A 22,491-nucleotide genomic window follows, 5' to 3' on the forward strand; every position below is an offset into this window, starting at 1 on the left:
CATTGCCTGCACGGACTGGCAGCAGCCGTCCAGATTTACAGACAGGGAGCCTTGTCCATCGCACCTGGAGCTCCATGCAGAGTGTGCAAGATGCTGAATTAAGTGTGTTTTTTTGCTCAGCGTTAAATTAATTTATTGCGGTATTGATACAGGAGCCTTTCCTGCACAGCATGATTATTGCTTTTTATTAAATTTGTATACCACCCTTCATCCTAAGATCACAGGGCAATTCGCAGTATAAAAATAAAAAATGAGAACACAAAACAAAATCAAACTGATCACCCCACCCCCAAAAAAACCACATTTAAAAAACCACAGGACATTAATAAGTTGAATGCCTGGGAGAAGAGGGATGTTTTTGCCTGGAGCCTAAAGATATGTAACAAAAGTGCCTGGGGAGTTTCCCTGGGGAGAGCATTCCACAAAAGGGGAGCCACTGCAGAAAAGGCCTGTTCCTATTGCTGCCCTCCAGACCTCTTGCGGAGGAAGCACATGAAGAAAGGCCTCTGATGAAGATCGCAGGGTTCAAGTCGGACCCACCTGACGATGCTGACGATTAAACCTGGGACCTTCTGCATGCCAGGCCGGGGCTCCCCCAGTGAGCTGCTTGGGCCTTGCCCATGTCCCACATAGTGCACTGTATTGGCAAATTAAACTATGGCCTTCTAAACTCTCTCTCTCTCTCTCTCTGTGGTTTTTTTCCCAGGAGATAATTGCTCTTGTTTGTTACTATGTTATGTATTTGTGTGTTTTTATATCTTAAAACACCCGGTGATCCTCGGGTGAAGGGTGATATTGAAACTTAATAATATGTCCCCAAGGCTCCTGGTTTTTTCCAAGGCTCAGGGGGCCCACTGAATTGAATGTGGTTTAATTCCCATAGTTGCCACCTCCATCTGCCCTCCCATAACAAGACTCATTTCTTATGCATTTTTTAAAATAAGATGCTGAGAATAAAGGGATTCCCCCAGCTGTAATGCCGCCTAGAATGGCAGTTCCCAGGTTTGCAGGGTTAGCGTGAATGCTTGGACCCTGCTTCTAATTCCCGGATCCAGCACAGATTCTAATGCTGGAATAGCCAGGCCAGCCTGGAAATTGCCTGGGAGACGGACTACAGTGGTACCTCGGGTTCAGTACTTAATTCATTCCGGAGGTCCGTTCTTAACCTGAAACTGTTCTTAACCTGAAGCACCACTTTAGCTAATGGGGCCTCCCGCTGCTGCTGCACCGCCGGAGCACGATTTCTGTTCTCATCCTGGAGCAAAGTTCTTAACCCCAGGTATTATTTCTGGGTTAGCGGAGACTGTAACCTGAAGCGTCTGTAACCCAAGATACCACTGTACTGTATTAAGAAAGACAAAGGGAAGGTAATGAGCCATTGGGAAAGCCAAAGAGAGGGAACTTTGTGCCAGATGCAAAAAGGAGGGAGCCCTTCCTCGACTCAAAGGTTCACTTGGAAGACAAAGGAGAGTTTGAATTAGTTTCAGAGTTGGCTGTGACTGTGACCTGGGGAGGCCAGGGAAAGGTTGCAGTCTGTAAAACACCTGGAACCTCTGGAACCTTGCTCCACTCAAAGATTAGCATGGTGTATTGTGTTAGCTTTTAAATCCCATGTGCATTTTTACAATATTTATTCCTCCAGGATAGCACAGAGCAGTTGATATGGACAGTTTATTACTTTTATATCCCACCTTTTCTCAAGCGAGCTCAAGATGATGTATACATTTGCTGTTGCTCCCCATTTTACCCTCACAGCAACAACCACCCTGCAAGGTAGGGTAGGCTGAACGGCAGTGACTGGCCCAAGGTCACCCAGTGAGCTTCAGGGCCAAGTGGGGATTTGAATCTGGGTCTGTCCCGGGTCCTAGTCCAACACTGTCATCAATGTACCACCGCTGGTTTGCCCAGGCTCAGTGGGCTTTGTGGGGCTAACAAGGGACAGGCCAGCTTACAATAAAGAATTAAGACACCTGCAGGGTTGGTGTCAAGCTGCCTTTGCCAACCTGGTGCCCACCAGATGTTTTGGACTGTCAGACCTGGGAGTTGCCGGCCAAAACATTTGGAGGGCACTAGCTTGGCAGAGGCTGGTGATTTGATTGAGACAGGCTTGGTCAAAGTTTTGGATTCTCAGTCCAGATTTTGTTTGGAGTATACGATGTGGAGCGGGCGGCTCTCCCCTTGCTGCCAGCACACTCCTGGGTCCAGAGCCGATGCCTGGCGTATTTAGACTCCATTCTGATAGGTCTCGCCGTCCTTCTGGCCGCCGCTGCTGCAATAGTCCAGCCTGCCCACCAGGGCTGTGATGAGCGCCTGGAGCGTGGAAGCTCTTCTCCGGCTCACTTCGAGGACCCCGTGATGGTCGACGTTCTCTTTCGTGTTGTAGTCCTTTGTCACCTTGTTGGTGATCAGTGAGATACCAAAGACCCGCAAGCCACAGTGCCTGGCCACAACGACTTCTGCTGCCGTGCTCATCCCTGAAAGGAAGCAGGGCGCTGTTAACAGAGAAATCTGAGGGCTCCCTTGGACAAAAAACAAGGACACCAGCCAGGAATACCAGAGCAAAACAGCAGCCGGTAGGCTTGGTCTTTATTGAAGACTGTCGCGACAGGACTCCCACCTGCCTCAAGGTGGAACAAGATGGAAGCCCAGAACAAAAGAGCCCCCAAACTTTTATTAGCTGCTAATCCCCATGTTACCCCCCCCCCCAACTACATCACAGTTACATCATGAAAAGGAAGGACTGGTGGCAGGAATCTGAGCATCCTGGACCCTGCCCCATGGTTCCCCTTGCCCTCCACCAAACACCCATCAAGTGTAACAAAAGAGATATTTACGGTACATTTCCCTGTTTCCCAGCCAAGTTAATCACACCCTTTTGTCTTCATCTGGATTTGTTATTTCTGGAATGGCTACCTGTCTGGCACTCAGGTATCAGGATGCCAGGGATTATCCCTCAGGCAGAGGGGCTGCTGAGCAGCTGAGCTCACACGTCTATATGCATTTCTGAAGTTTTCCCAGTGAGCCAGTACAGAGATACATTTATCAGTGAATTCTTACATTTGGTATCGTGCAGCAAAGGCCCTTTGAATAGATAGGAAGAAACTGCAATGAAGTGTTTTGTGGGGACAAATCACAAAAGCGATTGTGTTGATTTTGATAGTGGGCTGCATGTGCATGATATCTGCTGGAGGGGCAACCCCCCCCCAACCTATACATAAATTCCTGCAACAGCGCAATCTCGTGTAAGCTTGGTGCAGGACTCACAACAACAAGTTACACCTCTGCATAAGAAGAGCATGGCTCAGGAGTTGTCAGCCTGGTGCCATTGGCCCCCTCAGCAAAGACTTCATACTCAGAACTTTCATATTTTGTTAAAGGAAATATTTAGCTCTCTTGCAAAGAAAGATATGAAGCTAAATGCCCAGGTACATGTCTAAGCAATTCTTGTTAAATGAACCAGCCTGGATGCTCCCGCCTATCAGTGATTTTAGCCAATGAGTGAAGTCAGAGCTGTGATTGATGGTTAAGTGAGTTGCTTGGACACCAGGCAATAAAAATCCCTGAGGTCCTATAAAGCTTCTGGTTTCTCCTCCCCTTCAGTGCACGTCTATCTTATTTTCTAGCAGTCCTTGGAATCTCTAGTTTGCCCTCCCTTTGCCCCTGAGCAACCCAGATGCATCTTTCCTGTGGTGCATTTGTCTGAGATCAGGTACTCTCTAGAAGTTATTTTTTTTTGCAAATACAAGCATCGCTGCCTCCCAGTTATGTGGGGGTTACATTCCGGGCCCTGAGCAAGGGAATGCCAATCTATTTCGTAGTCACCCGTGTAAATTCAGTTGTATGCAAGTGGGATTCACGTAGTGGGGGCAGGGGGCTAACCTGTAGAATTAAACAATGAGTGCAGGCGCTTGCTAAAAAATCCCCCCTCCATAGCAACTAGGCCTAGGACCCACGTACCTATGGGACCGCCTTTCCTGGTATGCCCCGTGGAGGACCTTAAGGTCCACAAATGACAACACTTTGGAGGTCCCAAGCCTCAAGGAGGTTAGATTGGTCGCAACTAGGGCCAGGGCCTTTTCAGCACTGGCCCCGATGTGGTGGAACGCTGTGTCACAAGACACTAGGGTCCTGCGGGTCTTGACATCTTTCCGCAGGGCCTGCAAGACAGAGCTGTTCCGCCTGGCCTTTGGTTTGGACTCTGTCTGACCCTTATGTTTCCCTCCCCTTATGGTCTTGATTTATCGGCTACTTTAAAATGAGGCTGCATTTTAAATTGCATTTTAACCTGTATTTTAAATTGCACCCCCCTCTTTCCCCCCCCATTATGTTTTTACTGTGATTTTATTGGTGTTAGCTGCCCTGAGCCCTAGCTCTGGCCAGGGAGGAAGGGGTATAAATAAAATTTACTATTATTATTAACTGCAAAATTTGCAACCAAATTAGTGCTATAAACAAGGTGCATAAAGCCCATGGCAGGCTTTGCCAACCTGGTGCTCTCTAGAGGTTTTGGCCTCTGGCTGGGGCTGATGGGAGTTGTAGTCCAGAACATCTGGAGGGTCCCGGGTTGGTAAAGTCTGGCCATAGAGAAGATGGCCATCTAGCAGGTGCAGAACAAGGGCAAGGGTTACCGGACGCGAAGAGACGCAGCTTCCTTCCAGCTCTTACCCACAGCGTCCGCCCCCAGCACGTGAAGGAGCCGGGCCTCTGCGATCGATTCGAAACTGGGGCCCCCGACCATGCAATACACCCCCTCTTTGACGAAAGAGCTGTAGCCAAGGCGCCGGGCTGTGTCCATGGCCAAAGCACGGATCTGGCTGTCGTACGCATCGGAAAGAGCAGGGAAGCGAGGTCCGAACCTGGAGAAAGAAGGGGGTGCTCTGAGTAGGGAGGAAAACGGGCGTGGTGGCTTGGTGCCAGGGCCAAGCAAATAGGCAGCCACTTGTGCCAGCCAGCCAGGAGGTAGGCAGATGTACCAGATATATCCCTTCCAGAGGCTGCTGTGATGAGGGGAATTGGATGTTTATGCTGAGCATCAGGCAATGGCTTTTCCCACCTGCCTTTGGAAGGGAGCTGCTGCCACGGGCATTATGCCTATGCGTCTTTTGATGAACTGAGTGGAAGGCTGTGATTCACAGAGGGGAGAGTGTGCGTGCCAATTCAACAGTGCTTAGTTTGTTTTGGGTTGTTAGTTTCTTAATGCTGTTAATATTGTTGTTTTTTAATACTTTTATTTTGCTTTAAACAAATACAGATAAATATAGACAACCAAAATCACCAAAGAAAATTCCTTAATAATAATAAGCTAAGAAACTACAAAAAATATCAAAGCACATGGCATGGAACATAAGCCATTATGGGAAAGAAAAAAGAAAAAGGAAAAGAGGAGGGTGAAGAAAAAAGAAAAAAGGGGGGGGGAGAGAAAGAGAAAAAGGAAGATGAGCCGTTAATATTGTTTTGCTGAAGTGCTTTGTGAATCTTAGGACTTTTGTTGGGGTTATGCTATTTAGCGTTTCTGTTTGTTGTTCCGTTAATAGTGTTTTATAGAAGGTGGTTGTTTTACTGTAATTGTTTTGCTGGTGATTTGTTAATTTTTCTGTATGATTTACGTTGTAATTGTGATGTCCTGTTATATTATTGGTTTTTTTATTCTAGTTTGTAAGCCTCTTTGTGACTCATGTTCAAGTTTAGGCAGGAAAGGACTGCTGATCTCATGAGGAAGGATAATAACGAAATGATATATCCTCCCCTAGTGTCCCAAAGAATTAGCAGAATTTGTTTTGGTGTGCAACTATTGCATCCTGAATCCAATATGCTCAAAAATGGAGGGAAGGAGCAATTCCCACGAAGGACCAGCTGAAGTTGATGGAGTCTGCAGAATTAGGAAATCTAACCAGCAGAACCAGAGATCAAGATCAAACAATATGTAAGGAGGATTGGAAAATGTAGAGCATATGAAGAATGACTGTAAACGAGTTAAATTGCTAGTAGGCTTAAATTCAGTTGTAAAGGTTACATTGAGTAAACTGAGAAAAAGAAGGTGTGGTTTGATTACAGCGTGCAGCAGTAATTGGTAACTTGGAGGAAACCATGGAACAGCCCAGCAGAGTATACTGCTTCTTCTGTTAAACTGATTTTAATTCATTTTTCTTTAATATCTTAAAAACTTTTTTTTTAGTGTTTTAACTGTTTTTAACCTACAGCCTATGTGATACGGAGGGGGGGCATGCCTTCTTCACCCCTTCCGCCGGTCACCAGAGGGTCCGAGGCGATGACCTCAAGGGCACCCAGCCCCACATGGACCCCTCAGCCCCCACACCATTGCACAAGCACCACACTTTACCCCAAGCCCCATAAATAAAGTGCCTTCCCCCCTTCCTTACGATGATCCGCTATTACGGGCAAAATAAGCCCAAACATGTTATGTCTTCCCTCCCGCTCTAGTTCTATTATGGGTAGACCGTGTAAAGTTGGATTCCCTTTCTGTTGAATGGCTGCGTTCTACCCAATCAGAACCATGCCTTCGTCTTGCAGAGCTAGCTCAGCGAGCTCCTGCACGCCTCATTTAACCTCTTCACAAGCTGCTGACGGCTCCCCGCTGGGAGAACAATGGAACCGAAACTTGTGAACTCACAAAAGTGTCAAATCTTGCTACAATGTATCCATTTTGTTTCCGATCTCAATTATCAATATAAAATGAACTAAAATCTTTAAAAATTCATATAAAATCAACCACAGCACTGATTTTCTTGCTTTCGGTGCCAATCGACTCAGTTTTTTTAGGACTCCATGACACCTCCCCTGTCCTCCATAATCCCTCAAGCGAGGTGTCACGCACTCTCAGGAAGACTCTAATCCTGTCAAATCACTCTGCCAAGCCTTTCCTCCGGGCAATGCCAGGTGGCAGACCATGCATACATGGACCATTGTCTTCTCATCACCAGTACTCAGGATGTGCTTATCCGCACATATCTCCAGCTCTGCATATTCCCCCCTCCCTCCTCCATATGTTAATCTGTGTGACCCAACTTCTTCTTAATGTATTCATGATGTAACCGTGATGTATTCTGCACTGTATTCTGGGACATGGAGGGAAGTTTTAAAAGTTCATGTCACCCCTTTCTCGCTGTTCAAACTCGCCTTGAACCTGTTGCACAATAAACTTGGATCTTCTGCAGCTTGCTCCTGTCTTCGGCTGAGCTCATTTTCCTCCGCAGGGACCCACGGACTTAGTCCAATGAGCTGGGTGGCAGAGCAGCCTCACACCCAGATTTTACCGTAACACTATGCCCTTTAAAAATGTGTGGGGCAGGGCTATTGGGTTGTTGCCGTTTTTATTTTGACTACTATGTACTTTGTGGTTTTATATTCCGATTTTATCCTGTGAACCTCCCTGGGACATCCGAGTATAGGGAGGTATATAAATTCAATAAATAGAAATAATAAAATATAGAAGGGAAGTAAATGTTTAATTTTTGTTATCAATGCACAAATAACTGCATTGGGTGTGTGTAAGAAATAATAATATAAATAATTTTTTATTTATACCCTGCCCTTCCTGGTTCAGAAAACCGGGCTCAGGGCGGCTAGCAACAAATTTAAAACACTTAATTGATGGAACAAAAAACAGCCTAAAATACAGTGTGTGTGTGTTCATTCCATTCTTACAACTATCAGGGGATTAAGGACATTACAGCTATCCTGAAACATTGGGGGAATGTGAAGCAGATCTGGTGAGAGGTGTGGCCTGGGAAGAGGGAATGTGATTTGGGTAGTTCTGAGAGCCAGAAAAAGACTATCCAGAACCCCATGCTCATGCAAAAAGCTCCTCTGCATGTCACCCCAATCTTCAAAGCGCCGGGGCTCTTTCAGCCGAAAAAGCTCCTGTCTGCCATTAATCGGGCAGCCAACCGGAAGTCCTGTACTCACCTTTCCTCATTGGGCCCCAGCAAGGGGTTTAGCCCGGCCAAGCCTAGCAGGTTGATGTGGTCCCGAATAATCATGAGGTCCCCGACGCTGTATGAATCCGCCAAGGCCCCGGCTGCGTTGGTCACCAGCAGCGTCTCAACGCCCAAGAGTTTGAGAACACGGATCGGGAACGTGACCTGACAGAGAGCGCAGAGCAGAGGGACGTTTACATCAGTGGCGGGGAGGTGTCCCTTCTCTCCGTACGAGGGTGAGAAGAGCCCGGCAGCTGGATCAGGCCTGCTGCCCATTTTTAAAGCCATCCAAGTTGGCGCCCATCACTTGAGTAACACTTTGGGCACCTCAACCCTTCCACCTACCTTCCAAAGCGAGTAGCCCTCATACATGTGGAAGCGCCCCTTCATGCAGACGCACGGCTTGCCCTGCAGCTCCCCAAAGAGAAGCTGCCCCTCATGGCCCGACACTGTGGAGAGAGGAAGAGAGCAGAAAGAGAAGATTAACACACCCCAAATGTGTCGGATATTAAGCCTTATCAGAGGAAACTGGCCACTCTCCAGGCGTTCGGCTTAATGTCCTTGTTGACCTCCCTGTCTGCGTCTCCCGGCAGGATACAGGCTAGGTCACTATCGGCGATCCTCCTCGAGCGTGAGAAGAACACACCACTCTTCCCTGCCCTCCCTGCCTCCCCCAGGGAGGGGAAAGAGTTAGACAGAAATATATTTACATCGCTTTATTTCTGTCTTTGCAGCAGTACAGAGAAACGCGTCTGCACTCTCCAAACTCCAGCAGCAGAGAGACAAACTCCACACCTGTACTTCCAGTACAGGTCAGATGACACTCTGAGCCAAGATCCGGTGCTCAATACAGTGAATAGACTGTCCCTTTGTTCCCATGGTACAGTCCCAAACATTCACATCCTGTTTTGCATTCCAGCCACCTGCAGCTCGCTCTCACATTGCTGCTTTTCCGTAACAAAATGTCCTTGGAGGCCCCTTCTCCCAATCGTGGTTCTTTCTTGGAGGTCCACCAGGAGCAGAACTGAGACTCGCATCTCGGCGATGACCAGAGATCCTCAAGGCGCTGCTTCTATTGTTGTATTACAATTAAGTGTTTTAAATTTGTTGTTAGCCACCCTGAGCCTGGTTTTCTGAACCAGGAAGGACTGGGTATAAATAAAAAATTTATACCATATGTGGTGGGGGTGTAAGGTGGTAAGACAATTTTGGAACGAGATACATGAGGAGATCAAAAAGACCCTCAGGAGCTCTTTTTCAAAAAAAACCAGACTCATACTTATTGAGTTTATTAACAAACGACATACCCAAGGACAAAAGGAATATATTCTTGTATATAACCGCAGCCGCAAGAATACTTATGGCAAAATATTGGAAAACAGAAAAAGTACCACAAATGACAGAATGGCAAGTCAAGATTTGTGAGTTTGCCGAGATGGCAAAAATGACTGCAGCAATCAGGGGCTGCTCCAAGCAAAAATTCTACACAGAATGGGAATGCATAGGGGAATACATGAAGAAATATGGTGTTAAAGCAGAACTCTTAATGGGCAATTGTTAAGCGTGTAAGGACAAAAGAAGTCATTATAATTTAACAGTTTTCATGTTGTTCTATTTTGTTAAAGCAACTAGAAAAAAATATTACGATGGGAAGATCTCACACAGGTGAAGGGAAGCAGTGGGGAGGAGGGGAGGGTTAGGTTGAATTTGGGAAATAAAATAATATATGGGACAGCAAAGGATATAATAGATTCTTATACTGTAGAATAGTAATATATTGTAACCAGAACAGAAGTTCAAAAGGGGAAGTAAATGTATTTTTAGTATTTTCATTATTGTAATAGTTATTATTTCTTATCGGTAGAAGGCAATGTTAATTTAGGCTTCTTTGTGTTGCTGCCTGTATAATTTTCTTAAGTCAAAATAATAATAATTATTTATTAAGGAGAAAAAGAGAGACCCTGCACACTGCATGCAACTAAGCCATTGTTTATTAAACCAGTGGTTCCCAAACTTTGTTGGGCCAGCGCCCCCTTGGTTCCATAAATTCATCCCTAAGGCCACCTGCCCTTCATTCAGCATTGTTCAGAACAGTGGTTTGCATGAACCACTCAGGAAGACAATGCAACAGAATTCAAAACAAGAAAACTAATTGCACATTTATTCAAAGTCCATTGAAGTCCATTGAGCGAAGGGCTCAGTGGAAGAGCAGAAAATGCCAGGTTGAATTCCCAGTGTCTCCTGGATGGGCTGAGAATGCTAACACCATGGAGTGCAATAGCTTGTCCACAATTTTGCTTGACCAAAATTTCAATTGTTTTGTGCACCAATTAATTCCTCCGGGTCTGAGAGAGTTTCCTGTTGTTCTGTGCCTCTGCTTTGCAAAAATCCAAACTTACCCACTGGATTGGATCTTATGCGTGGAAAATCCTAAGAAAGATTTGCTTAACCAAGCTTCAATCCAGTGGGTTAGATCAGGTTTTCACAAGGCACAGCTATGGAATGACAAGGAAAGCTCTTGGACCCAGATGAATTCATCAAAGCACAAGATGAGCCTAGGTTCCTAACATAATCTCAGAGTGTGTGGTGTAGTGGTTAGGAGCGGTAGACTCGTAATCTGGGGAACCGGGTTCGCGTCTCCACTCCTCCACATGCAGCTGCTGGGTGACCTTGGGCCAGTCACACTTCTCTGAAGTCTCTCAGCCCCACTCACCTCACAGAGTGTTTGTTGTGGGGGAGGAAGGGAAAGGAGAATGTTAGCTGCTTTGAGACTCCTTCGGGTCGTGATAAAGCGGGATATCAAATCCAAATTCTTCTCTCTCTCTCTCTCTCAACACACAAACCCTCCAGTTACCTACACAGCTTTTGCACTACCAGGTAGGAAAATTCACATGCACTCTGCCATTCATCATCATAAAAGTGCAGATGTGTCCATTTCGCCACAAGAGGGTAGCCAGATACCACTATTTTTAACTCAGAGGTAGATCCTTGCTATGATGGGTTTCCCATTCACATGCAAGGCTTGAGAAATGCAAAGCAGGATTTTAGCACCCTGGGTGAAAATGCCCTCAAGCTAAGCCGACAGCCCACCCGGCCCCAAATCATGGAGCTGATCTCTTGTTGCAGCTTTTTTCTGCTTAATAATAATAATAATAATAATTTTATTTATACCCCGCCCTCCCCAGCCAAAGCCGGGCTCAGGGTGGCTAACAACCAATAATAAAAACAATGAATACAACTTAAAAACAAGATTAAAATACAACATTAAAATGCAGCCTCATCACAGGAGGAGAAAGGAAAAAAGAAAGAGGAAGGGAATCAAATTGACTCCAAGCCAAAGGCCAGGTGGAACAACTCTTGTCTTACAGGCCCTGCGGAAAGAAATCAGATCACAACCTGCACAATTCATGCACAATCAGTTCCGGCTGGCCAGCGGGGAAGCAGACCCAAGGCCCCAGGACGGCGTGAAAAGACCCTGGGAGGAATTGCAGAGCAGCGGCACGCAGCAAGGATAGTTCTCCATCATAGGTGTCAACTTACAGATTTGAAAATAAGGGGCCAGCAACCTTGAAAATAAGGGATCAGCAGCCAAAATAAGGGATTTTCCGAGCACAGGTATGTTCAACTTCTGAGCCCCTCCAAGCCAAAGGCAGAAAGCCCAGCCAGCAGCCAAACGAAGCCTCAAGCGGTGGTTCCCACAGCACAGCAACCCGGCAAAGGGGATGCAGCAAGGAAAACCACCGTCACCTCTCCGCTGGGAAGCGCTGAGCAAAGGCGAGTCCCCAGGCAACGCGGCCGATTTGATTGGCACAAGGCATGCAAGCTCCACCCCCCGTCATTCTTAGACTCCTTATTGGGTGAGCAACGCAGCCAAGCAACACAGTTGGAGCCTCCCTCCTCCCTGGCCGGCAGGGAGGGAGGGAGAGGAGCTGCTTCCTTTGAAACCCGGGAAATTTAAGGGACATCATCAATAAGGGACAGCAGCGGGACACAGCGCTGAGATAAGGGACTTTCCCGCCAAATAAGGGACGGTTGACAGCTATGTTCTCCATACCTGTGCTGTGCGGGAAGTTGGGGATGTCCATGTACTTGAAAGACTCCGGGTTCTTCAAACTGTCAGCGAGGGGTCCCAGTCCAGAGCCACAGATGATGGCGATTCTGGGCCGCTGCCTGGTCCGAGCCAGGAGCCAGTCGGCCGTCTCTCTGCAGAGCTCAAAGCTGCAAAGAGAGATTGGAAAAGAAGGGCAGCAAGGCTGAATCAGAATCATAGGAGTGCTGGGTTGGAAGGGACCCTGAGGGTCATCTAGCCCAACCCCAGAGGTAGGGATGGTCAGCCGTGGAATCTGTTTCCAATGTGATAAGAATTTTAAGGTCTTAGATATATAGTAAAAGCTCATAAATGTACCAACCAAGCACGTGCATAGATCAGCACAGGAAGACCGACCTGAAACCATTTTTGATTCCCAAACTGACAAATGTTTTCTCTATAAATTGGCTTTGGCCCTTTCCTCACCTGTTGGTGCTGTAAACAAAAAAATCTGCCCTTTTTCCCTTATGGGGTATCCAAGAGCCCATTTAGAGTCCTTATGTAGGTTCCCTATTGGTAGGAGAAAATAACAGAGGCCAACTGGAGTATATTGAGAAGCAAGGCAGCTAGTAAGCCTGATCTTCATTGATCTGTTGCAACAGGGTGCTCCCCTCACACGCAGAAAAGGGGGAGGACCCAGAACCCAGGTGTGCCTGCCCTTATATAGACATTTTAAATTGCCCCCCCCCTGGAGTCCAAGACCACCCCCAGAAGCATCATACCTACATCACAGAAAAGGCAGTCTACAGCAGAAATCTGAGTGTGTTGTTTATCTCGCCTGACAGGTTACCTGTTAATGCTCACTTGATTGGATACCCTGGGGAGCATGGCCAGTCTTTTGTAATGATAAATACTTAGTTCCTGAGCCAGGTCACAGGCTCACCCTATTCAAACACAGACATACCCTTAAGACAGGATTTGTGAAGGAAAAGACAATGGGGAGGCTTTTCCATTTTCCTTTGACCTTGCAGAGATAACATTTGGTCAGTTTGGGAGCCAAAATGGATCCAGGGCTGCCCTCCTTTGCTGCCTCAGACATGTGGCCCAAACATTTATGTAAGTGTTTGCCTGGCACATTTATTATATATGTAAGACCTTAATTTTTTTATTTCAATGTAAGCATTAAAAAAAATGAATCTTATTTTCATTTTTTCTTTTTGCAGTTGAAAGTTTCCATACAAGACCTTATAAAAGGATATCTTTAAAGGCTGTTGCTCACACAGCGAGGGGCCTTCTGGAGACGCACTTTAAACACCATGTCCCCTGGTGATTTAAATGCGAAACTGGATCCGTCTCTCAGGCATGCAATACTTGATTTTCTATTGCAGGACCCACACCACGCCACCGCTCACCAAGATGCTGTCACATATTTCCCCATTTAATCTGGATTTGTATTCCCAGAGAACATATGGTAAGATTTTTTATTTATTTTTTAAAAGTGGGAAAAGTAAATTTTAGCAGCGAATGTGATCGCATTTTCAAGAGGTGGAAACCTGGGGGGTGCATGCATAAGCAGCACTAAAAATCCCAAGAAGTGTGAAGGAGTCTAGAGAGGAGAGGAGATTCCTGGTTTGTGCTTACCTGAAGTTTTCGGTGGGTTGCATCCTGGACTGCAGATGAACGCAGACTCTGAAGCGAGGATGGAGATCTGCGCTGGAGAGCTTTTCCTCAGGACACCTGACCACAACCTTCCCCCACTGCTTCTAAAGCCCAGGAAGCCAGCTTTTTATACGCACAGAGAAGGCTTTGTTTTCCCCTGGGGGCTGGTCATTGGCTGCAGAACTGCAGAGTGAAAGCTGGAAGGGAAGGCGTGGATCTTTCCCCCTTTGGGCTTTCCTTCACAGAAGCCACCCAGGGCCTTATCTCCTCTTTGGGATGCAGCCAGGACGTCCCGTGGGCCCAAGGCAGATGGGAGGTCCTATGATAAACCCATGATGGGGGAATTAGCTGCCCTCTCTTGTATCCTGCAGGAGAATCCCTTGTGTTGCAGCCCTTTCCCACCAATGCCACGTTGGGGACACCAGCAAGGTAAAAAAGGTTAAGTCCAGTCAAAGGTGACTATGGGGTTGTGGCGCTCATCTCGCTTTCAGGCCGAGGGAGCCGGCGTTTGTCCACAGACAGCTTTCCTGGCCAAGTGGCCAGCAGGACTAAACCGCTTCTGGTGCACGGAGGACTGACAATTGCCAGAGCACACATAAATGCCGTTTACCTTCCTGCCACAGCAGTACCGATTTATCTACTTGCACTGTGTTACGGGAGGTCGAAGTCCTGGCGGAGAACGTTGGGACCAGCGGCAAGTTGGCAGGGTTGGAGCAGGAACAAGTGTCCAGAAGCCAGGAGTAAGGAAGCCCAAAGTCCGAGGGTCAGAGAGCCGGGAGTCAAGAAGCCAAGGGTTCGATGGTCAGGAAGCAGGGAGTGAAGAAGCCGAGGGTCCGAGGGCCAGGAAGCTAGGAGTCAAGAAGCCGAGGGTCCGAAGATCAGGAAGCAGGGAGTGAAGAAGCTGAGGGTCAGGAAGCAAGGAGTCAAGAAGTCAGGGGTCCGAAGATCAGGAAGCAAGAAGCCAAACCCAGCAAGGCAGGAAGCGTGTTGCTGTGGCAAAGAGCCAAAGGGAAATGCTGACCTTTTATCCCTTCCCGGCTCTTGCCACCAGGTGCTGTGAGTTACCAATCAGCCTCACCTGTGCGGCAGCACCTTGCCTTTTGAGAACAAACTTAAGAAAGCCCCAGTCCTGCAAAGTCCTATTGGTCACAGGGCCTGGCTGCTGCACGCACTCCTGACACACTGGCCTGCTTTCGAACTGCTAGGTTGGCAGGAGCTGGGACCGAGCAACGGGAGCTCACCCCATCGCAGGGAATCGAACCGCCGACCTTCTGATTGGCAAGCCCAAGAGGCTCATTGGTTTAGACCACAGCGCCACCCACGTCCCGGGGACACCAGGACACTCATAGCAAAGGCATAACATAAGAGCTGGCTGTTGGGTCAGGCCAAAAGCCCATCTAGTCCAGCAACCTGTTCTCACAGTGGCCAAGCAGATGCCCCAATGGGAAACCAGCAAGCAGGATTCGAACACAATCCTGGGGTTTCCAGCAACTGGCATTCAGAAGCATTCCTGCCTCCAGCTGTGGAGGCACGGCAGAGGCATCCTGCCTAGTAGCCATCAATAGCTCTCTCCACAAATTTGTCTAGTTCTCTTTTAAAGCCATCCAGGTTGAAATGAAATGAAATGTGGCTGAAATTAAAAAAAATAAGGTCTTATATATATAATAAGGGTGGCGCTGTGGGTTAAACCACAGAGCCTAGGACTTGCTGATCAGAAGGTCGGTGGTTCGAATCCCCGCAACAAGGGGAGCTCCCGTTGCTCGGTCCCTGCTCCTGCCCACCTAGCAGTTCGAAAGCATGTCAAAGTGAAGTACATAAATAGGTACCGCTCCGGCGGGAAGGGAAACGGCGTTTCTGTGCGCTGCTCTGGTTCGCCGGAAGCGGCTTAGCCATGCTGGCCACATGACCCGGAAGCTGGACGCCGGTTCCCTTGGCCAGTAAAGCGAGATGAGCGCTGCAACCCCAGAGTCGGCCACGACTGGACCTAATGGCCAGGGGTCCCTTTACCTTTATATATAATAAATGTTCATAAATGTACCAAGTAAACACATACATAAATATATAAACCACATGTCTGAAGCAGCACAGGAAAGCAGTCCTGGAGCGATTTTGGCTCCCAAACTGACCAAATGTTTTCTCTGCAAAGTCAAAGGAAAATGGAAAAGCCTCCTCATTGTCTTCTTTCACAAATCCTGTCTTGAGGGTATGTCTGTGTATGAATAGGGTGAGCCTGTGATCTGGCTCAGGAACTAAGTATTTATCATTACAAAAAGACTGGCTAGGCTCCCCAGGGTATCCAGTCAAGTGAGCATTAACAGGTAACTTGCCAGACAGGAGGTAAACAACTTCTGTTGTAGACCGCCCTTTCTGTGATGTAGGTATGATGCTTCTGGGGGTGGTCTTGGACTCCAGGGGGGGGCAATTTAAAATGTCTATATAAGGGCAGGCACACCTGGGTTCTGGGTCCTCCCCCTTTTCTGCGTGTGAGGGGAGCACCCTGTTGAAACAGTTCAATAATGATCAGGCTTACTAGCTGCTTTGCTTCTCAATATTCTCTGGTTGGCCTCTGTTCTTTTCTCCGACCGATGGAGAAACTACAAAGGGCTCTTGTGTCCCCCATAAGGGAATAAGGGCAGATTTTCGTTTATTACAATGGCCATCCCTGTCTGCTGTGGGAGGGAGTTCCATAGTTTAACTGTTAGGTGGGCTTAGTGGTGGAACCCAAAGAGTGCTCACTAATGGTTCCTTGTCATCCTGGGGGATGTCACAGGGTTTCGTTCCTGGGCCCGTTGTTGCTCAACATCTTTGCAAACAACTTGGATGAAGGAATTGAGCGGATGATCATCAGATTTGCAGATGACACCAAACTGAGAGGCGTAGCTAACGCTATATTCTTTTTATGGTGAGACTGGAGTGCTTGTCAAGCAATACACTGTTGCAACCACCTATATGATACCTGTGCACACGTGTAAATAAATTCACATTGATCCATAGCAGGCACCTTCTGTGCCAGCTTTTAAATGCCTACAGAAAACTTTTCTGTTGCACCAGACCTACATAGGAAATTCAGGGTGCATCTCTTCCACAATGGTCCATTGATGTTTGCTTCTAATTTCTTTTTGCTTTTAACCTATTTTTAACTTGTTATGCTGTTGCTGTTTGCTTGTATAATGTCATAAACCACTGTGTTATGTTTTTACGATACTGCCGCAGATAAATATTTTTACGAATAAAGAAAATAAACAGATCTGAATTCTGAGTTTGGGGGCAATGATATTGCACTGCTGCTTATATCTGGAGGGCAGCAGGTTGGCTAAGGCTGGACTAGAAACTTGGTGCTTCTCATTACGGAAGGGAAGTTCATCTGGCTGCGGCATGCCTCTCCTTTCCGCCAAGGCAGTAACAACCATCAGGGGATAGTCATGTGCTGCTTTAAGAAGCTCCTTGTGATTCGGCTTTCCTGCGCTGGAGATGGTGGCTGTCACATGGGCTCCTACGCTGCTGGTGGTGAAGTGCCTGTTTCGCTCACAGAAGATACCCAGTGCAGTCCCTGGCAAATGATCACCACAAAGGATCTCCAGGAGCAGCTCCGGGATGAATAATAATAATAATAATTTATTATTTATACCCCGCCCATCTGCCTGGGTTTCCCCAGCCACTCTGGGCGGCTCTCAACTGAACACTAAAATACAATAACCTATTAAACATTAAAAGCTTCCCTGAACAGGGCTGCCTTCAGATGTCTTCTAAAAGTCTGGTAGTTGTTGTTCTCTTTGACATCTGGTGGGAGGGCGTTTCACAGGGCGGGGGCCACTACCGAGAAGGCCCTCTGCCTGGTTCCCTGTAACTTGGCTTCTTGCAGTGAGGGAACCGCCAGAAGACCCTCAGAGCTGGACCTCAGTGTCTGGATGAACCTTTCGCCGTAGAGATTCTGCAGGGCTGCTGACAGCGCGAGTAAAGTAGGGTTACCTGATGTCCCCATTTCCCGGGGACAGTCCCCGGATTTGCAAATCTGTCCCCGGACAAATTCCATCCCTGGAACGTCCCCGGATTTCATTAAATGTCCCCGGGAAACAGGACACCCTTCTTTCCTGGAGTAACATGCAGCTTGAGGGGTGGGAAGGTAGTTTTTGCACAGGCAAAACTTGGGTGGGGGATCGAAGCGTGTGAAAGAATGGCTTTGCACCTTGCCTGGCAGAGAAACCACGTGCCTTGCGCCCCTCCTGGGCAATGGCGCACCACCCGCCTGTGACTCCTGAGCCCCCCCCCACTCCTGCCCCTTTCCCCTTCGCTTTGAGAGATTGCAGGTGGGCGGCCGTTGCCCAGGAGGGGCGCAAGGTGTGCGGTTTCTCTGCTGGGCAAGGTGCAAAGCTCTTTTTTTGCACCCTGTGAAATTCTCAAAACGAAGGGGGAAGGGCGCAGGAGATCGGGGGAGGCTCGGGAGTCACAGGTGGGTGGTGCGCAGTTGCCTAGGAGGGGCGCAAGGTGCATGGTTTCTCTGTGGTAACCCGTGCAACGCAGTCCAGGACCGGTCCAGAATCCAAAGGTTCCGCTAGGAGTCAGTCCGACAGGGCCAAGGCAGGACACGAGGCAGGAAACCAGGCAAGGACAGGTACAGGATCTCAGGCAGGTTCTAGCAAACAGCAACGTTGCTTCCGCAAACTGGGTTGGGGTCCAACAGCCTTTTATCTCTGTCGGGGTAATGGCCAGTCCTGATCCCCCGGTGACTCACCTCCCTGTTTCACCCGAAGGCGAGCACTCCTCCTGCGAGTACTCAGGTCTCTCATTCTCTCAGACCTCAGTCTCTGCAGCTCGGGAGACGTCGGTGGGTTACTAGACCCAGAGGCCGCCTCAGCCTCCCCTGACCCAACCGGTAGTGGAGCAGCTGTAAGTGATGGCCCAGCTGGAGGCCACAAGGTAATCCCCGCATCTGGAGCCAGGGCAGGCTCAGGCCCCTGACTCGGCCCAGCTGGTGCTTGTTGCAGGGGAACCTGTGCAGACTGGGACTCTTCAGGATCAGGCCCCAGACTTGGCTCAGATGATGCCCAAGGCAAAGGATCCAGTGCAGACTGAGTCTCCTCTGCTTCCGAGTCCCAGGCCATCACACCAAGTGAGGCCGTTGGTCCATCTAGCATAGCCCTGAACAGCCCTGCAGGATGAGGCCCATAGCCCATCTCGCCCAGCATCCTGTCCTCACACTGGCCACCCAGTTGACCTGGTGGGAGGCCTGCAAGCTGGACCCGGGGACAGCAGCACCTCTCCCCATAGAAGCGTTGGAAGGGAGATTGGAGGAGGCTCGGGAATCACCAGCGGGCAGTTGTCCAGGTGGGGCGCAAGAGCTGTGGTTTCTCTGCTGGTCAAGGCGCAGAGGGGTGAGAGGACTTCGATCCCCTTGGCCAACTGGAGCAGCGGCTGATGCAGAGCTGAGCAGCTGAGCGTGAGAGAGAACAAGAGCGTGTCCCCGACGGCCGGGAACTGCAGAAGTCAAATTGGAGCAGGGAAGCCTTATGCTCTTTTCAGCTGAGGCTGCTTGAGTTGAGGTACCTCTACTGCAGAGGGTTGGTCTAGATGTCCTCAGAGGTCCTTTCCAAATCTGTGAATCTGTGAACATCCCACAGTCGTGTTCTCAAACTCTGCTTCCAACTGCACCCCCAGGTTTCTCTTCCTGTCTGGACTTCTCAAGACAGCAAAACAGCTGATGTATAGGTGTAAATAGGGATAATAAAGCATGTATTTTTTAAAAAAGTGTCCCCTCATTCATTGGGAAAAAAATCTGGTAACCATAGTCCCATAGTCAGTAAAGGCAGGGATATGTTTGGATAGACCGCCGAGGAGCTCAGAAAACAAGGCTGCTTTCTGCCGTTGCCTGCTCCTGTCTTAACTCATAGGTGCTCAGAATTGTAGAGTTCAAAGGGACCCCAAGGGTCATCCAGACCAACCCCCTGAAATGCAGGAATCACAGTGAAATATTCCCTGGCAGACGACCGTCCAATCACTGTTTAAGGACCTCCAATGAAGGTCCAGCACCTTCTGAGGCAGAATGAGTCCTGAGAAGGGAAGCTCTATTGGGCATTGTTGCAGGGAGGCACGATGTTTGGAGCCCAGTAGCAGGCACAAAGCTGAGAAGATCCATACTCAAGAAGACCCATTTGAGGGCGTCAAATTTTGGCCTCGTTCAGGGTGCTGTATTACCAAAGATTACCAAAGTCTGCCCCTGCTTCAGTCTTAAGCTCACAGATCCATCTCTGTTTCTCTCTCTATCTCTCTGTCTCCAAACTGCTCTGTCTGTGTGTCTGGGCTGTGTGGGCACCATACATTTGAAGTCCATTTAAAGCACCCTAAAAAATTAAATTCAGGGAACTGTAGTTCATCTCTCAGAGTAACAATTCCCAACATCCTTAACTCACTAAATTTCCCAGGATTCTTTGTGGAGGGGCGTGCTTTGAATGTTTGATGTGTATGCAGTCTCAAGAAATCATAAAATCAAGGAATTGGAAGGGACTCCAGGAGTCACCTAGTTGAACTCCTTGCAATGCAGAAATCACACAGCTAAGATCTCGCATCAGTGCCCCTCCCAAATGGATCCTTTCTTCCAGGTGTATCACACCTGACCCAAGCTCTGATAGGATTCCCATTGCATAATGTATTCAAGAGATGCCATTTTCTTACAACGGCTCCCTTAAAGAGACATTCTCCGGCTATCTTGGACCATTAGGAAAAATTAAGCCTCCTTTGTCAAGTCACAGAGTGATCAGATTTTACCTTCCTTCATCCCACCCACAGTCATAAAGGCAGGCAGGAAGGGTGGAGTCTCTATCTATCGCTTAAATAAATCTTGCCAAATTTGTTGTTGGCACCCACCTGCCTCAAGAGACTATGGGTGAAGTCAAACCACAGCATAAGCAGCATCAAAGTGACCTCCTTGGGCAGTGCCAGATTTACATACAGTGAATGCTCGGGTTGTGAACGTGAACCATGCGGGATGCACGTTCACAACCCGCAGCTTTCGCAACCCACCTCTGCACACGCACGGGTTGCAGTTTGGTGTTTCTGCGCATGCGCAAAGCGCAATTTGGCTCCCCTCAGCTCCCCTCACCAGGTTCAGCCAGCCAGTTAAAGGTGTTCCCAGGGTGTGACCGCTGTCACATGCTGACAGCTTCTCGGAGCCACAGGTGAGAGCATAGTGCAGGGTGGGGACCAAAGGTGGGCAAACTGCCGTAGATGGAACAACCCCCACTACCTAACACCCCACATACTCCTAAATACTAAATGCTGTCCGGAAATTAAAGTGTTCCTGGGTGGTAGAGTGGAGGAGGGAGATGGTGCAGATTGACAGTGGAGTCTACGGTGGGAAGGAAGCCCTTTTGCTTCATGAATTTCCGCTGTTCCACAGGGTAAAGGTAAAGGGACCCCTGACCATTAGGTCCAGTTGTGACCGACTCTGGGGTTGCGGCGCTCATCTCGCTTTATTGGCCGAGGGAGCCAGTGTACAGCTTCTGGGTCATGTGGCCAGCATGACTAAGCCGCTTCTGGCGAACCAGCACACGGAAACGCTGTTTACCTTCCCACCAGAGCGGTACCTATTTATCTACTTGCACTTTGACGTGCTTTCGAACTGCTAGATTGGCAGGAGCAAGGACCGAGCAACGGGAGCTCACCCCGTTGCAGGGATTCGAACCGCCGACCTTCTGATCGGCAATCCCTAGGCTCTGTGGTTTAACCCACAGTGCCACCCATGCCAAAGGATTCAAATCATAAGAAAGGTATTCTGACCAAAGAATCAGGAAGAACTTTCTGATACTAAGAGCTGTTTGATAGTGGAACGGTCTCCCGGGGAAGGTGGAAGAGACTCTCCTTTCTTGGAGACTTTTCAACAGAGGTCGGAGGACCATCTGTCGGGGATTCTTCACCTGTGATCCCAGCAGGGAATTGGGCTAGATGACCCCTCAGGGTCCCTTCCCACCCGGCAGGGATTCTGTGATTTCTTCCCAATGTACGGAGACATGCAGTTCCTCAGCAGACCCAGCAGAGGGGGCTGTGAAACAAGGACAGGGTCCAGGGAGGCCTTGAAGACAAGAGCCTGGAACTGAGGATCATTGGCTGCTGCAACCTGGCAGGAGCCTGAAAATGCCCCTTTTTACTTGCCAACTTACTCCATAACTTAAAGAAAACAAAAGAGATTATTGTGGACTTTAGAAAATGTAAATTGAATATTCAGTCACTCATTATTGAGAGGAAGTGAGTGGAACAGGTCTTGGTGTTTCGATTTCTGGGAATGGAGTTGAGAGATGACCTAACCTGGGGAGAAAACAGCAAAGACCAGATGAAGAGAGCACAGCAGAGGCTATATTTTCTGAGAATCCTCTGGAAAAACAATCTCTCAAAGGACCTGTTGATGGCATTTTACCATTGTACTGTGGAGAGTGTACATATTAACTTATGGTCTCTGTGTGTGGTTTGGGAGCTGCACGGTCAGGGGAAAAACAACGCTGTCCAGGGTCGTCAAGACTGCAGAGAGAATAATTGGGTGCACTCTTCCCACCTTGGATCAAATCTACGCTTCCAGGTGCCATAAGAAAGCTGCAGAGATAGCGCAGGATAGTGCGCACCCTGGAAATGATCTATTTCAGCTTCTGCCTTCTGGAAGAAGGTCCAGGGTTATAAAGACTAGGACTAGCCGCCTGAGAAACGGTTTCTATCCAAATGCGATTTTGGTTTTAAATGCATTGTAAGGAGTCTGTATGGGAGTATATTGTACAGTGGTACCTCGGGTTACATACGCTTCAGGTTACAGACTCTGCTAACCCAGAAATATTACCTCGGGTTAAGAACTTTGCTTCAGAATGAGAACAGAAATCGCGCAGCAGC

At 48.3% G+C, this 22,491-nt stretch overlaps 1 protein-coding gene across 1 annotated transcript; it reads right to left on the bottom strand.

Annotated features, from left to right (window-relative positions):
- Positions 1–1,657: 1,657 nt before the first annotated feature.
- On the bottom strand, positions 1,658–13,758 carry LOC308588228 (purine nucleoside phosphorylase-like). Its single transcript, XM_081196653.1, has 6 exons — positions 13,606–13,758; positions 11,992–12,155; positions 8,283–8,386; positions 7,927–8,102; positions 4,666–4,856; positions 1,658–2,474 (listed from the first exon to the last, which is right to left on the bottom strand). Exons 1-6 carry the CDS (start codon positions 13,626–13,628, stop codon positions 2,224–2,226), a joined length of 909 nt encoding a protein of 302 aa, XP_081052779.1. The 5' UTR covers positions 13,629–13,758; the 3' UTR covers positions 1,658–2,223.
- Positions 13,759–22,491: the final 8,733 nt, after the last annotated feature.

The sequence above is a fragment of the Podarcis bocagei genome (assembly GCF_964188305.1).
Source record: "Podarcis bocagei genome assembly, chromosome: 5".
In the NCBI taxonomy this organism is placed as follows: domain Eukaryota; kingdom Metazoa; phylum Chordata; class Lepidosauria; order Squamata; family Lacertidae; genus Podarcis; species Podarcis bocagei.

Bases quoted from the DNA above. Each gene is read 5' to 3' on its own strand.
- LOC308588228 (XM_081196653.1), bottom strand. From the start codon at position 13,628: ATGCAACCCACCGAAAACTTCAG. The intron at 8,387-11,991 runs GTATGGAGAACA...CTCTCTCCACAG, and splicing joins CAACTTCCCGCACAGCACAG to TGTCGGGCCATGAGGGGCAG. The intron at 8,103-8,282 runs GTAGGTGGAAGG...GCTCTCTGTCAG, and splicing joins AGGGCTACTCGCTTTGGAAG to GTCACGTTCCCGATCCGTGT.